The 16,659-nt window shown below is 39.9% G+C and overlaps 1 protein-coding gene across 1 annotated transcript in view; it reads right to left on the bottom strand.

Annotated features, from left to right (window-relative positions):
- Positions 1-16,659, bottom strand: part of F9 (coagulation factor IX) — a 49,414-nt gene that overhangs the window by 19,649 nt on the left and 13,106 nt on the right. The window contains exons 5-7 of the mRNA XM_028522953.2: positions 11,566-11,694; positions 8,753-8,958; positions 32-146 (exon numbers count right to left, since the gene is read on the bottom strand). Coding sequence (XP_028378754.1) covers positions 32-146; positions 8,753-8,958; positions 11,566-11,694 — 450 coding nt within the window. The remainder of the gene's footprint in view (positions 1-31; positions 147-8,752; positions 8,959-11,565; positions 11,695-16,659) is intronic.

Here is a 16,659-nt window from a genome sequence, read left to right as displayed (position 1 = left end):
GCTGCAGACTATTATCCTTTTGTTTATTTACCTGCAATAACGGTAATTTTAACACCAGGTTCAATACAGTGGGCTGCAGTTATGACCCATTTTTCATTAATGATGGAACCGCCACATAATGCTTGAATTTTACCATTCAGAACGACCTGTGGAAACAAAATTATAAATCTTATAACAAATTTGATTCAGAACAAAATAAATGTGTGCTGTTTATAGAAGTGGTCAAAAATTTGGCCTGCAGGTGCTGGCAGAACTGGAGTGTTTCTGGAAAGTGTCAGCATTGCAGATTAATTAGTGTTTCTGGAGCATAATCAAAAAAGCCATTTCTGTAACTGTCTTGAAGAGAATGTTCGGTAAGAGCCAGGGGAAGCTCGAGATGAGGTAAATATGAAGGAACAGCTTCTCCTCGAAATCTGGGACCCTCAGATTCTATTTCCTGGTGAGTTAGATTCTCTAATGGCTAGAACTGTACATTCACAAATGTGCTGAGTTGACTCCTTGAGCTCAGTAGTTATTATTTGAGTCTCCTGTCCTTGCATGAGGAAATCTTTTTGTTGCAGGTTATTTGAAGAAAAAAATATTTATTTTTTTAAAGGAGGTGTTTTCAAGCCATTCTTAAACTGGAATATTCTGAAATGAGACCTATGGCCTCCATAAGGGCTATGTTTATGGCCATCCACTCATGCACTCCTTCCAGTGTTCCTAACTATATTTGACTGCCCGTGGCTAGATTTGTCAGCTGTCTTTGTCCTAAAAGGTGTACTTAGCTGTGCCTTATTTTGAGGCACAGTGGACAAAGGTAGTTTGGGTGCTGCTTTGAGCCTGGGCATTATTGGATAAGAAGCCACTCTAGTCTTTCATCTGCACATTCATGGCATAATCAGAGTAGATCGTGAACATTTTCACCACCTCAGTGACTAGATCAACTTGGAGAATTTCACTTCCAATGTAAGCAAAGGCCTTGATCCACCTCTCTAGGAGGAAAGCAGAGAAAGTGAACACTAGAGGGCACACTTAACATTTGATAAATCCTTTGTGGACTCTGACTAGCTCTTGTGAATAGATGCTCTTTTACTAAATAAAGCACACAAAGCCCCAGGCATAAGCCCATTCACACACTAGGAGAAAGGAATGGTCAGTTCCTTTCAGGGTGAGTCTGAAAAGGTCCTTGGGACATGTTCTAGTGAAGATTCTTTTTGTCCTGAATTCAATTGAACACCCACTAAGTCTTAGATGCAGGAGCACCAGTGTCCTACGACCCATGGGGCTGACTCATTGCAAGCTTCTGACTCCCCTTTCCATGCTCTAGTTTTCCCTCTCATTCTAGTTTTTGCTTTTTTACTTTGAAAAGTTGAAAAAATGTTGGAAAACTCACGTAATACAATAAACTCCAGTGTACACACCACCTAGACTTAATAGTCTTAATTTTGGGGGAACATTTATTTGTTGCTTATGATGGTTTAGTCACTGTGCTAAGTGTTTTATGTATATTTAATACTCACAACACATCAGGGAGTGATATTAATATTATCATTTATACTGAGCTAACTGAGCTTTAGAATATGCACATTAATTCCCTAAGGTTAGTGGCAAAGCTAGGATGCAAACTTGAGTCTGCCTGGCTTCAGAATCTATGTTTCTAAGTGCCCAGTATTTCTCCAAGTATGGTTGGTGGGCCAATTGTGGTAGAATCACCTGGGATGCCTGTAAAATGCAGATTTGGAGGCCCACCAAGACTTAATCAGAATATTTGGGGGTGGCGTGGGACAACAGAAAATGAAGATCTCTGGGATATCCTTACACACACATAATTTTGAAAAACTGTTTCAGAAGTCCCAAAGGCTGGTGACCTTTATGTTTTAAAAGTGCTCACTCTGGCCAGATCGGGCTACATAATTTCTGGGACTCACTGCAAGATGAAAATTGGGAACCCTTGTTTAAAAGCCAAGAAAAATAGCATTGAAGACATTAAAATACAAAAAGTTTGCTTTCCTTCTGTGGCCTCTGGCAACCTATTGGGTACTTTTAATTTACTATTTAATGTCCTGCTCCCTCAGGAATGGGGGATCCTTACTGGGAAGGCAGATATTGACAGGTGCTCAGGGCCTGCATCCTGCAAGTTAGCATGCAAGTATATGTACCCTCCTCACACCTGACTGGTGCCCTGTGCCCAGCAGTGGTAAGGGTAGGTCAATCTTGCTTTCCCACTGACCCACTGCAGCAATCATTCCCAGAACAGGGATTCCCAAGGGATTGCAACTTCCATGCTAGCATGTGCTCAGTATCTGGAATGGAGATGGGCAAGCATCTTGCCCCACAATTCACCCTCCAAATTTTCTGTGAGACACTTTTGGTCCTGAGAAGTCATGTGGCCATTCCCCCTCCAAAGATGTCATAGGGTGTGTGCACCCATCTCAACCTTCCCTGTGACTGTGCAGGGGGAAGATGACTGTGGTAGCTATTGGGGATGAGGAAGGGGAATATGTCTGTGTGCCATGGGTTGGGAGTAGCAGTGGTCATTGGGCAAGTGTTAGAAGCCAGAGGCAGGGCTGGACAAAGCACCAGGAGACAGGGGAGTAGGAGATCCAAAATACATCCCCTTAGGGTGTGAGAAGTGAGACTGCAGTGATTCCAGGTTCCAAGTCCATAGCCCATGTATATCCCATTGTCTCATCAGACTTGAGTCATAAAACACAAATGCAAAGCATTGAAGATTAAATGGGGGACTCTTTTTGATGCAGGGCCCTGTGCAATGGTCACAAGCTCATGAAGCTGGTCCTGACCCCAAGTGATTTTCATCACCAAGCAAATTTGGGCAATACTGTTCTATATTGGTCTTAATGGTTACAACTGAATACCTCTGTTCAAGTAACTGGAGTTAAGAATGCACAAGCAGTGATGTAAGGACACTTCTCCTCTGTGTCAGAGGTGACTTAGACATCTCTCAGCACAATACGCTAGTTAGGCCAGATTGAGTGATATCTATAGCCCTTGGGCAGAGAGACTGTGATGTAGCCAGTCTGACTCCTGCCAAAGACTTGCTGCCTAGAGCTTCAACAGCTTTCTGGTGGATGACCGAGAAATAGGGTTGTGTTCTTTTAAGCCTGAAGAGCATTTTTTTTTTTGCCAATCCCTGATTGGTATTTGATATTTTAGCAAACATCTTTGCCAAGAAAATTCTTAAAATATATTTGCATTTAAAGATATTATAAATGACTTGGTTTTGGAATGTTTGCTTGATCACCTCAGGATCACAGCTATATAAATATTAGCTATTTGGGGATGAGCTGTCTGCTTGGCCAAGGCCAACTTCTTGTAAGGCGTCCCTTTGGAGAATGATGGGAAAAATGGGAAAGCATATGTTCTGGGCATGGCATCTGAGTTCTGACCTATTAATGTTTGTAATGTCCCAACACAAGCCTGTTTTCTCCCTTTCAGACACAGATACACACCACATACACTCACATGCATATACAAAATACACATTTACATATCTGTTCTGGTGTTCTTCACTGACAATGCCAACTCAGGCGTAACAGCTGTTGCCCTGTTGTTCACTTCCTAAACTTTTAACTTGAGCCTGGCCTTTCCCTGTGATTTCAGCAAATCTTTATTCTGCCCACCTAGCCACCTCCAGCTTTACAATGTTTTTCTATATTTGTATACTCATTCTCATATAAAAAGCAAATCATTTCTGAATGGTGTGTAGCTTGTTGTGGCCACAGGTGTGATTCACCCAGCCCTAAACCCTACTTCATTTTTTTCTGGGCATGGAGTCAATGCTCACTTTCAGTTTTTAATGACTAGTTAACTAGATTGGTCATTGAAATAGATTTCATCAAACTATTCTAGAGAATAATAGTCTAAATGTTCTGTCCAAAATAGTTTTGTGAGACCAGTGAAGATTATGTTTGTCATCTTTTTATTTCTCCTAATTGGAACTTTATCATCTGAGCTAGGATAGAGGGTTACCTTTCCAGGTGAAGATATTGCTATAGTCTTAGGATCTTGATATAACATCTTCCTTCCAATACCCCCCGCAAAAGGAAAATTTCTGGTTCATACATATGGTAACTTTGCATGCTGTCTGCCATGGGCATGTCCTAATAGAATGGAAAGAATTTGGTCTGTGCAGGTAGCTGTACAGTCAAGAACTTGCATACCTTTAAGGATAGCTTCAGGCCAAAGTTGAGGAAAGCCCAGACTGGGGAAAAAACTAAGACATTTTAAGATTGTTTAGGCTGAGAATAAACTAAAGAATAGACGTATTTTGTCTGTTAAATATTTAAATGCATATGATACAATCTAATATAAAGGATAAGGAAAGCTTAACAACCTGGCTTCCGTTGTATTCTGTTCTTGATAGAACAGAAAACAGAAGACCAGGTACTTGGCATTCAGGGCCAAACAGATCTAAGCCAAAGCAGAAGATGTGGGATAAGGTACTTGGGGTAAGTTTGAGCATGCTCAGAATGATCAGTTGGCAGGCTCAAGGTCACGGGACCAAAACCAAATTAAAGCTTTGGAAAGTCTCAACACTGCCTTGCTTCATCAAATCTTTCATTTTTAAGATGTCTTGTAGTATAGGGGTTGCGATTTCCCTTTTTTCTCTAATGTTCAAGAGTTTCCATTGGTTCCCTACGTAGCTGTATGAAAATTGAGTCTTGTTTTAGTTCCCACTGCGATAAGGAGGCTGAGGCTATACTGAGATGAGGAAATAGCCTTTATGTTCCTATATAGTGCACTTAACCCTGTAGCTTCCTCTCTTTCCTCCTGAGGTGTCCGTACAGAGTCCCTGCTCCCTTTCTCCCAGTTCTCAAAGTGTCTCTGAGCCCACCACTGGACATCTGGAGGGAAAATGAAGGAAATTACCCTTGTACCTCCCTCACACTTTCTCTCAGGCCTTCTGTCAAGTGGATGAGGGTTTGAGGTCAGGCTAGCTGGCCTGCACCTTTGAGGTTGGGGGTTGGGTCAGAGCCTTGCAGGCTGGAACCAATCGCTATTCTTTGAAGTGTCTGTGGCAACCACAGTGGCTGCTGTGGAGCCCTTACCTCCAGTCCCGGAGATGAAAGTCCTAAACAGCATAAGGTAAGAAATGAATGCGACCTGGAGGGGCCACATGGAAGGTGTACATAGCTCCTTAGGGTGTCAAAGCTGTCCCCTAGCCTACTCTAATCTCCCCCTAGGTGAACCAGTGCTCTCAACATTCTCCCCATGGGGTTATGCACCACTGCTGTCCCCAGTGAACAACCAGACAAACATTGTTTCAACCAGCATTTCCTCCCAAAGCTGCCTAGCCCACATAACTGACCCTGTGGTTGCAAAGGGCTTTTGGAACCAAGGCCAAAACCTGCCTACCTGCCTGTAACTTTCACATGTAAATCCACAAAGAAAAAGTCGTCTTCCCCTTCCCCCTGTGGCACTTTAGCTCTTGCAAAACAGCTCACTTAAAACTTTTCTTTAACAGACTAAATCTTTCTATTACATTCAAACTGTTCATTACTCCAGATGAAAGTCATCTCCCTATGTTCTTTGTGGGATCTCTACATTTAAGTGCTTGCTTTATCCCCCTACCCCCCTTGTTTCTGAAGCATCAGCATTTTAAACCACTCTTTTCTAGGTGATGTTGCTAAACAGTACTTTCTATTTCATTGCCATAGAATAGTTTGGCCTTTGAAACCCCAGCTGTTGCTTGTTTCCTCTTGATGCCTTGGCTGTAGCAGGTGCACTTTAGTCTTGTCTGCAATCAAATCAAATATTTCCACCCTGCAGATTAGCCATGATGGGGTGGAGCTGGCTCTTCCACAAATGAGTGATTCTAGTTTGTTTTATTTCTGTTTCTTCTTTGTCTAAAAGTGACTTTTGTATGCTCAGTTTATCTCATATTTTTAAAACAAGTAACCTTACATAAGAAATTGGGTGGGGATGGGGATGGACAAAAACAATGAAGAAATACAACTTGGTGTTTTTCAAGTATCCTAGAAAGTAGATCACAGTTCTTTATCTTTGGTTAAGAACAAACACCTAGTACTTTGCAGTTCTCCAGTCAGTAATCTTACTTCATGTGGGTGAAATAGGGAGTGAATGTGTGGGCGCACATGTATGCACACATGTGGATGAGTGATCTTGAACATTACAAATAATTTTAGCTTGACTTGATAGGAAAGAGAGAACAGATACACTTAATTACCAGTGTTAAGTAAGGAGGACATGACAGATTTTAAATGATGTGTATCATTTATACCTTCTTCCTCACAGTACAATTGTACCATCATCTAATAGTTTCTTCTGCTTAAAAGAAAAAAAATAGTTTTCTAGAGTAAAATTTCTATTAGGAAAGACTGGAATTGTAAAAAAAAATTGGCAAGCAACTGGCTTAAAGGGGATGCATGGGGAATAGATTATGTAACGCAATTGAGAGTTTATAAAACCTCATTTTTTTTAGCTCTCCTTTAAATGTATTTGCATTTCATTTCTGGGTTGACAAGGGAATGATGCTAAGCCTGCAATGCATGCATTCTGGGATTTTTAAAAAATCCTTTTTTTTTTTAATGGGAAGTCATCTTCTTAGCTGATGAAATACCCCTGAATGATTGAATCCTCCATTCCAGGTACTGCTTTATGTCCCACAAGCCCAAGAAAGATAGTAATTATAAAGTAGAATTTTTTTTGTTCTAAGCACCTTACCCATGGAAGTTGGATACAGAATGAATGAAAATACACAAGATCACAAGTAGTAAAATTAGAGGGAATTAGATACATGGATGTTAAATAGAATGAAGCATAATTATAGTGGCTGACCCAAAAGGGATTGTTCAAGGAGACTTTGAGGAACAAGGTCAAGGGTCAGTCTTATGAATAGTCATGAATGAAAGTAAAGATGTGGGTGAGTGAAGGAACGGGTCATGGTGCATGAAGGTGGATTAAGCCCTGGTAGGATGCTTAAGTAGGGGACGGAAGGTATGTAAAGGAACATATGTATATTTTACTGTTTATAAGATGAAGCCCAACAAATGTTATTAAAAACAAAGGTAAAAGAAAGGAAAATATGAAGTTCTGGTGGCGATGGTCTACAACCCTTCAGTAACATTCTCTACAATGTCTGTGCCAAATCTCTGCCTTCCAGGGATAGGTTCATTATCTCACCCATTGTATTAGAAAATAACAGGCAATCTAAAGAATCCTGGATAGAGACATAGCTGGTCTCAGAAAATTTCATTAGTGTTAAACCCGGGGACATTTACCTGATCCTGGCTTAAACTGTTAACCTCTTTGATGATTAAAAATTCTTTAAAGCTATTGGTTTTTTATGGGCAAATGTTTAAACCTCAGTAGAGGTTTAGTGAAGCATTCTTGAGATTACTACAAAATTACATGATTGTGGCCACTAGGAGTTTTTATCTTAGACTCAGTTATTTTAAGTGCTGTCCAATAGAATGATGATGGAAATGTTTTGTACCTGCGCTTTCCAATATGGTATAGCCACTAGCTACCTGTGTCTCTTTTGCACTTGAAATGGACTGAGAAAATCCACTCTGAATTTGATTTAACAGTAGTTGAATTTAAATACCTACATGTGGCTAGTAATTATCTTATTTGACAGTACAACTTTATATAAGGACTGGCTTGACTCCTTGCCTCTGGGGCCTACTTTTTCTCTCTGATGGAATCACTTAGGCTTTAGCTATAGCTAATTACAACCCAGGCTTTGCTACAAGTCTAGCTCTTGGATGTTGCCTCAAAACTGTGCACAGTTGATTCTCACACGTGTTGTCTGTAGATCACACCTGGAGCAACATGCAATTAGGTACCATGAATCCACTGTTTGGGGTTTTGGACCTTAATTTATGTAACAAGTTTATTGCCTTTGGACCAGTGGCTTTTAAATTGTAGTGTGCATTAGAATTACCCAAAGTACTTATAGCACACAGATTACTGGGCCCCACCCACTCCCTAGAGACTCTGATTTTGTATGCCTAGGGTGTAGGATGGAAATTTGCATTTCTAACAAGTTCCCAGGAGATTCCAATGCTATCACACTTTGAGAACCACAGCCTTAGATCAAGCTGATTTCTCATACCCTGGTTCCAATTGCCCAGTTCTTGTTTTAATTCTTCCTACTTGAGTCCTTTATAAAATCCCTTTGAAATAATACAGTGTTTTGGGACCTAGAGATTTTCTGACTCTTACCAGTTCTCACAGGGGCAGAAGCTAAAAGTAGCATCCTGAACCCCAGTACCTGTGACCTCACTTCCATCCCTCCCTATTGCTTGTCTGGGATCCTGCTATGCTATTATTTCCTTGATGCCAAATTCTCCATGACCTTTTATAGAATCTGTCTCTGGACTTCTCTTTCACCAGCTGCACCCCCACTTGGGGGCTTCCTCATATTGCTTAGTGCTGAAACTTGCCTAAACACTTCCCTCACCCTGATAGGACTACCTAGTGTCTTTTTTAAAAAAAGATTTTATTTATTTATTTTCAGAGAGAGGGGAAGGGAAAGAGAAAGAGGGAGAAAAACATCAATGTGTGGTTTCCTTTGGCGTGCCCCCAACCAGGGACCTGGCCCAAATCCCAGGCCTGTGCCCTAACTGGGAATTGAATCAGCGACCCCTTGGTTTGTAGGCTGGCACTCAATTCACTGACCCACAGCATACAGGACAGTCTACCTAGTGTCTTAGCCTCAGACTCCACCTGGCCTGCCCCTTGCCCTCTGAACTCCAGTTATGACACATCTATATAGAGTACCTACCTGCCAAGGGAATTGACCTGGTTTGGCATCTTCTCCACCAACAATTCGAGTGAAGTTGTTAAATGGTTGGGTGCTTTGAGTGATGTTATCCTCAATATTTTCATCTTCAGTAGAATTTCCATAGTCCCTATTGGAATAAATAGTCTCAGCACGGGTGAGCTTGTCAGAAGTGAGTGCTACAGAAACTCTCCCACATGGGAATGGCACTAGAAAAACAGAAAAAACAATTAGTATTTGAATATTTCTCATTGGCAAGCAGAACATGTATTATGAAAGATCAAAACTGAGGCCCATCCTTGTCACTTCTGAAAAGTAGGCCCATCAATATTTTTAAAAATTTAATCAATGAATATAGTCTCAAACTAAAAGGTTAATTGCATTATTTTCATGGAAAATTTTCAAGCCCTTCATGAAAAAAAAACATTTGACTCAGGAATTCATCATCTTTACAGAAATAGGATAAGAGTTCCAGAATCAAATTTTGTAAGACTTTTATAAAGTCTAATGACTTTCTGTTAAGTATTTTAAAGATTTTATTTATTTATTTATTTAGACAGAGGGGAAGAGAGGGAGAAAGAGGAGAGAAACATTGATGTGTGAGGGAAATTTTGATCAGTTGGCCTCTCACACACCCCCAACTGGGGACCTGGCCCACAACCCTGACTGGGAATAGAACCAGTGACCTTTTGGTATGTAGGATGATGCCCAACCCACAACCCACTGAGCCTCATCAGCAGTCAGGGCAGGGTTGTTTTTTGTTTTTGTTTTTGTTTTTGTTTTTTTTTGAACTAAAGAGTCATTCCCAAGTACTCTCCTTCAATGAAAATCTGATGATTGGTGCCATGTAGCTTTAACTTCAGAATTAGGTAAATGGGATGCCCACTGCTTACTGTTGACAGGATTTCTTTTGTGGACTACAATGCCTTCTACATTCCAAGATGAATTTTAGGTATCTCTTAGGGGAGAGATAATTGTGATTTAATTACCTGGCTGTCAAGCATTAACCAAATAAATTACTAATATGATTATTACAGTCATATCCACCTGGGAATGAAAACTGGCCACTTTATTACCTTGGGTTGGTTTATTTCCTAAAGAAAAGAAATTGTCACCTGGCCAGTGTGGCTCAGTTGGTTGGTGCATTGTCCTGTGGACCAAAAGTTCACAGGTACAGTTCCTGGCCAGGGCACATATTTAGGTTGCTGGTTTGATGCCTGATTGTGTGGTATGTGCCCTGGTCGTGGTACCTATGTACCTATGAGAAGACAACCAATCAATGTGTCCTCTTGTTTTCTCTCTCTCTCTTTCTCTCTCTCTCTCTCTCTCATCCTCCCTCTCTTTAAAAGCAATGAGCCAAAAAGTCTTTGGGTGAGGATAAAAAAATAAATGAAAAGAAAAGAAATTGTCTTCTGATGCATTGGGGACAACCAGAATGGAAATTTGTAGTCAAATAAAGTCACCTTACATTTCATTTTTATTTCTCACTTTCCTTTCAGCCACATTCCTTATAACTGACATTTCTATAGCAACCAACTGCGGCAAAGTATCATGAAGGCAGCATGTGGTTGGGAAAACAGGCAATTAGTTCAAAATACTTATGTATTTTGTTAGAGAAAAGGGACCATTACTATTGAAAGGCAGAAAAGCTTATTTTAGGTTTGGCCTACTTATTCTGCTAAAGCTAAGGCTATATTCAGATATAATAATAGTTGGAGGTGGTTCTCAATTCTTTTCTCTCATACCATAGAAGAGTTTATAAGGGTTTAGCTACTATGCCATCTATGTACACTGGAACATACATATGTTCTCCTTCCAAGGTAGGCTGGCTTTGAAGCAGTATATGTGAAGAACCAGGTAGGATAGGCAGGTGGTGCCTTGACGCATTAAATACTGTTTATTTTAGTTACAGCATGAATACTCTTGGCTTCTGGTCCTTTCTTTAATTTCCTCTGCTGAGTGCATTGCTGAGATAGGTATCGAACCCAGTTACAGAGGAATGACGCATGATTTAATGTACCAATTTAATAAGATATCAGGCTTCGGAAATGCAAAAGAAATTGTATATTGCTTCAAAAAGGCCCCTCATTTATCAAATGAAATTGATCCTGCAGAGCATACTTTTTTTAAATCAAAGTTTCTACTGCTTTCATTTTCAGACAAGAGCAATGTGAATGTGGAATAGTGATGTTCTGAATACAACAGGCAGCTGTCAACATGGTGGCATGGTTGATATGAGTGGGAAACACTGCTTTGTCCACCGCTGAATAGATGGACTATGCTGAGCACCCTAGCACCACTTAAAGCAAATGGTTGTTGGAACTATTATGATGCCAAGGGTATAAACTCAGCGTGAGACCAATGGATAGGAAATAACTCTCTCAGAGGAAATCAGCCACACCTTAGCAGAATTATGCTTAAAATTCACCATCCTTATATTAGAAGCCTATCAATCAATCATTTATGTATCTTCTATGGCATAGGATTATTACATTAATTTGACTGGATGAATTACAAATATATATATATATACAGAAATCACATGAATCAATTGCTCCATGACATAAAAGTCAAAAAAAAATGGACACATGGAAAAATTCAGACTAAAGACATTTACAGAATTTCTATTTTAAAATGATGATGCAGTTGGAAAAATTAATTTTTTCCAATTCAAGTGACTATTCTTTATGTTTTCAAAAGGAAGTAGAAACAAGTAGGGATTATAATTATGTAGGTTAGTTAAAATGCTAACAGTTCAAGTACAGATTTGGAGAGTATATCTGCCAAGCTTTAAAAAAACTTATTTAGATTTTGACCTGCTGGTTCACAGGACTGTTGGTCTTCTGCAAGTCGATATCCTGCTGTACAGGAACAAAGCACCTTGTTACCAGTGCCCTTTTTACAAAACTGCTTGCACCTGCCATTCTTAATCCTGCATGTTGCATCTGAAAGAAAGCAAAATCAACAGCAATAACATTATTTAACATGCATTTCAAAAAGGTACATGAAACTACTGACTCAGGTGTAGGTCAAGTATAAGCTGGTAACATTCTTGGAGAAAAGCTGGGTTGGGGGAGCCTTGAGCTAAAAGTAGAAACATAAAATAAAATTCTTAAAAATATTCTTCATAAGGTATAAAATGGTGGCAGCAATATGTTTGATTTGGCATAAAACTGAAGGTTTGGATATTCTACTTTCAAGAAATCATGTACTACAATTATAAATGTTTATTAAGCCCTGGCTGGTGTGGCTCAGTGGATTGAGTACTGGCTTGCAAAACAAGGGGTCACTGGTTTGATTCCCAGTCAGGGCACATGCCTGGGTTGTGGGCCAGGTCCCCAGTTGCAGGCACGTGAGAGGCAACCGATAGATGTATCTCTCACACATTGATGTTTGTCTGTCTCTGTTTCTCTCTCCTTTGCCCTCTCTCTAAAAGTAAATAAATAAAATCTTATTTTTTTTCTTGTATGTGTCTTTCGGTAATATATGCATGCATATTTCCTGGATGTATACTTGTTAGTGCAATTATTGGATCATATGTTCAGGCTTAGTAGATACTGCCAAGTAGTGTTCTAAAATAATCGTACACATTTAAATTCTCACCAGCAGTGTTTGAGAGTTCCAGTTATTGGTTATATGTGATGCATATTTCTCCTCCCAATCTGACTGGCCTCTTCACACTACATAGTGTATTTTGCTGAACAGAAGTTCATAGTTTTAGTATAACCCAATTTATCAAAGGAAACTTGAAGCTGGCTGAGGGGGTTATGTAACAACACAAGAGAATGAAATAGAGTCTTTTAAGGTAGCTAAATGCTGAAGACATGTTTTGATACTGATAAGCATTTCAGTGGCTCACATTTTCTTTACTCTCCTACACAATAGCCCTTATTAATATAAAATATCTTTCTTTCTCTCTTGTAATGCTTTTTGTCTTGGATTGTGTTTTGTCTGATAGTAAGTTTGCTTCGCCCATTACTTTTTGTTAGTATTTACCTAAAAAATCTTTTTACATCCCTTTAATTTAGCCTCCTGCTATATTTTCATTTCAGGTATCTCTTTTGTCCACAAGATACAATTTGATTTTTAACACCATACTGAAAACTGTCATCAAGACCATTTTAAATTAATTGTGATTCCTGATATACTTGGCTTATTTCTACCATTTTATTTCATATTTTCTAATTACTGTGTTTTCCCTTTGTTTCTCCCATGCCATCTCAATATCAGGAAGTAGTATGGTTCAGGGCTTGCTAGCTGAAATGACTGAGTTAAGAGAAACAGGCTCTGCCCTTGAGCCTGTTTCTGTCTCTAGAGTAGCAGAGGAACACAGTGAATAGAAAACACCTTCTGTCTTACCTACATGCTCAACAGCAGTACAACTTTCAATAGAAATACTCACTTGTCACTGCAGTTAGAACATGGAAAAACTGAAAATGAGTGACTATTAGAAACCTCCTATACACCACCTTAATTCTTCTCAGCTTTTCCTGTGTCTTCTCCCAACACTGTGGTGATCAGTTCTGCACAGACTTCCACTGACCTCATAGGTGTGTACTTGAATGGCCTTGGCTCATATCTGCACTGTGTGCCTCTCATCTCCTACCTTGGCACTTCCCTGTTGATGCTGAGCCATGGGATGCCACATGACCTTTCTGAGTGTCCCACCATGTATAAGCTGGAGATGTGTTCAACCCATGGGCTGAACTTTTGACCAATGGGAGACAGATGCTGATGGACAAATTTTTTCACTTCTTTCCCCCTCCCAGATGGACTATCCTGAGGCCAATTCATATGGATTCTTGAAAAACAGTCCCAGGAGATTGAGCAATCACTTGAGGATGAAGAGGAGACTTATAGGTCTCCTTTCCTCACTGCCTCACTCCCCTGTCCTTTACACTTGTTCCCTAGGATTGCACACTGTAATGAATAAGCTTGTATCACAGACTCCTTTTTTTTTTCTGGCGGAATCCAGACTAATAGAGTGACTGTATGGTTTTGGAATATATTGTGGAATTTTTTAAAAAAGATTTTATTTATTTTTTTACTTTTAGAGAGAGGGAAAGGGAGGGAGAAAGGGAGAGAAACATCAATGTGTGGTTGCCTCTTGCATGCCCCCTACTGAGGACCTGGCTCGCAATCCAGGCATGTGCCCTGACTGGGAATCAAACTGGTGACCCTTTGGTTCCCAGGCTGGTGCTCAATCTACTGAGCCACACTAGCCACAGCTATTATGAAGTTTTGAGTTTTGAGGCCTAAAATTTTTGAATTGTATTTTATACAGGCTAGCATAGGCTGTGATAATAATTAGCTCATATTCCTTACTGACACTTCAGGAAATAATCACCAATCAACGGTTGCCAGATAGACAGAGAGAAACCAGCCTGAGCATTAAACCTTTGCTACCAATAATCCATTAAGTGCATGATCCAAAAAGATGTCACTTGGTCCTTTTTATTTATTTTTTAAAGACCTTTCTCCTCAGTCATAGTGACTCCATTCCTGGCTCTTTCATGAGGCTAGTTATCATTTTGTTGTTACAAAGCAGTACTAGAGTGTTCAGCCAAATCAAATACCACCTGTGGAAAGTGTTCAGTCAATATGAGATTGTGATAAGTTAACAGAGGTAGGTGGTAGGTCCAGTCTAGTTTGGTGCTGGGCATGTATAACAGGCATGAGGAAACTCTATGTGGTTTCCCAAATCTGATTCTGTGCCCTTGACTGAGTAATTAGACCTCTCCATGATTTTTCTCCTTTGTCCTTGCTCTTTGTGGTCCAGTATGTTGTTGTTGCTCTACAGCTTGGTTTGTGCATGCAGTGGGAAATATTGCTGTCCAATCAGCAGTCTTTTGCCCTCAGATCATGTACTCAAAATTCTGGAAATAGTTTAACAGCACAAGGATATCCAGTGGAAAGTTTTGAAGTCCAAGATCTAAGGAACAGTCATTATCAAACGCATTCATCAGTCATTTATTGAGCATGAGAATGTTAGGCACTGTGTTGGATATGGGTCTCCCTGGTTCTGAGGCTGGTCTCAGTGCCTAAAACTTATGTTCTTCTCCCTCCATGTTGGTCCAGACTTCTCTTTCTCATTCCCCTTGTGTCTACCACAAAAGTTACTGTTATGTTTTATTTTGTTCTGCCTCCTATGCTGATATGTTGACTGATGTGAAAATCAAAGCTTGGACAAAAGATGTTCTATCAAGTTTACAACAAAACATGCTGTTATTCAGCTAAACTGAAGGTATTTTATTTTCTTTACTCCACAGAAATACATAGCAAATGAGACAGTAATATCTGTGATGTGTTAGCAAAATGAAAAAAAAACAGTGTTTATGTGCTTGTGATTTTTTTCTTTCCATCCTATCTTACTATAGGGAAATGCCTCTTGTACTCTGAGAAAGGACAAGAATGACGAAGTTCTTACAGACCTTGATCTATCTGCAAAGGACTCAGATGTGATGTGTAGCTGGGAATATACAGTGATCTTTATTCTAGCCAAAGGGACACAATAGCCAATTAATGGTTATTCTTCTAAGTAGAAAACGTGTCCCGAATGTTTGTACCTTTCTCCCCAGAGAGGAGCCTCATGGACAAGAGAAAAGGAAAACCAAATGTTTTGAACAATGGAAATCTCCCTTCCCTTTCAAAGCCAGGATGTGGCAAGAGACTTGGGGCCAAGGTACTCCATAAACTGTGCTATGTAGGAGCTTTTGAGATTAGTCTTTAGTTCAGTTTAAAACAACAGCATAAACAGAAGTTTGTATCTTTTTGCTGTTGCTGTCCTCTAGTGTCTGAGATAAAGTGCTTTTTTGAGAGAATTCCCCCTTTGTTTCTGAACTAACTGAGCTGGAAGGATTTTTCTAAGCCTTGATAAAATGGCCTTGGGGAGATCAATGTAACCCAGAGGCCAGGCTTGGTGGTGAAGGTAGTGCAACCAAACCATAATATGGGGAACCCAAGAGACTGAGGGATCCAGTTGTAGACTTAGCACTTTCATTATGTAGACTGTAGACTCACACATGTAGCAAAACCTGTTAGGGGGTTTTGTTCTTCTATTTACACTCCTCAGGGCTATTCTATTTCTTTTTTAAATATATTTTATTGATTATGCTATTACAGTTGTCCCATTTTCCCCCTTTTATTCCCCTCTTCCCTGTACACCCCCTCCCACCCACATTCCCCCCTTTAGTTCATGTCCATGGGTCATACATATAAGTTCTTTAGCTTCTACATTCCCCATTCTTACCTCCCCCCATCTATTTTCTACATACCATCTATGCTACTTATTCTCTGTACCTTTCCCCCCTCTCTCCCCCTCTCATTTCCCTGTTGATAACCCTCCATGTGATCTCCACTTATGTGGTTCTGCTCCTGTTCTAGTTGATTGCTTAGTTTGTTTTTGTTTTTGTTTTAGGTGTGGTTGTTAATAACTGAGTTTGCTGTCATTTTACTGTTCATATTTTTTATCTTCTTTTTCTTAGATAAATCCCTTTAACATTTCATAAAATAAGGGCTTGGTGATGATGAACTCCTTTAACTTGACCTTATCTGAGAAGCACTTCATCTGCCCTTCCATCCTAAATGAAAGCTTTGCTGGATAGAATAATCTTGGATGTAGGTCCTTGCCTTTCATGACTTGGAATACTTCTTTCTAGCCCCTTCTTGCCTGTAAGGTCTCTTTTGACAAATCAGCTGACAGTCTAATGGGAACTCCTTTGTAGGTAATTGTCTCCTTTTTTCTTGCTGCTTCTAAGATTCTCTCCTTATTTTTCATTGTGGGTAATGTAATTATGATGTGCCTTGGTGTGTTCCTCCTTGGGTCCAACTTCTTTGGGACTCTCTGAGCTTCCTGGACTTCCTGGAAGTCTATTTCCTTTGCCAGATTGGGGAAGTTCTTCATTATTTGT

This window comes from Phyllostomus discolor, chromosome X, assembly GCF_004126475.2.
Source record: "Phyllostomus discolor isolate MPI-MPIP mPhyDis1 chromosome X, mPhyDis1.pri.v3, whole genome shotgun sequence".
Lineage (NCBI taxonomy): Eukaryota > Metazoa > Chordata > Mammalia > Chiroptera > Phyllostomidae > Phyllostomus > Phyllostomus discolor.
This window is presented reverse-complemented; position numbering and strand designations above follow the sequence as displayed.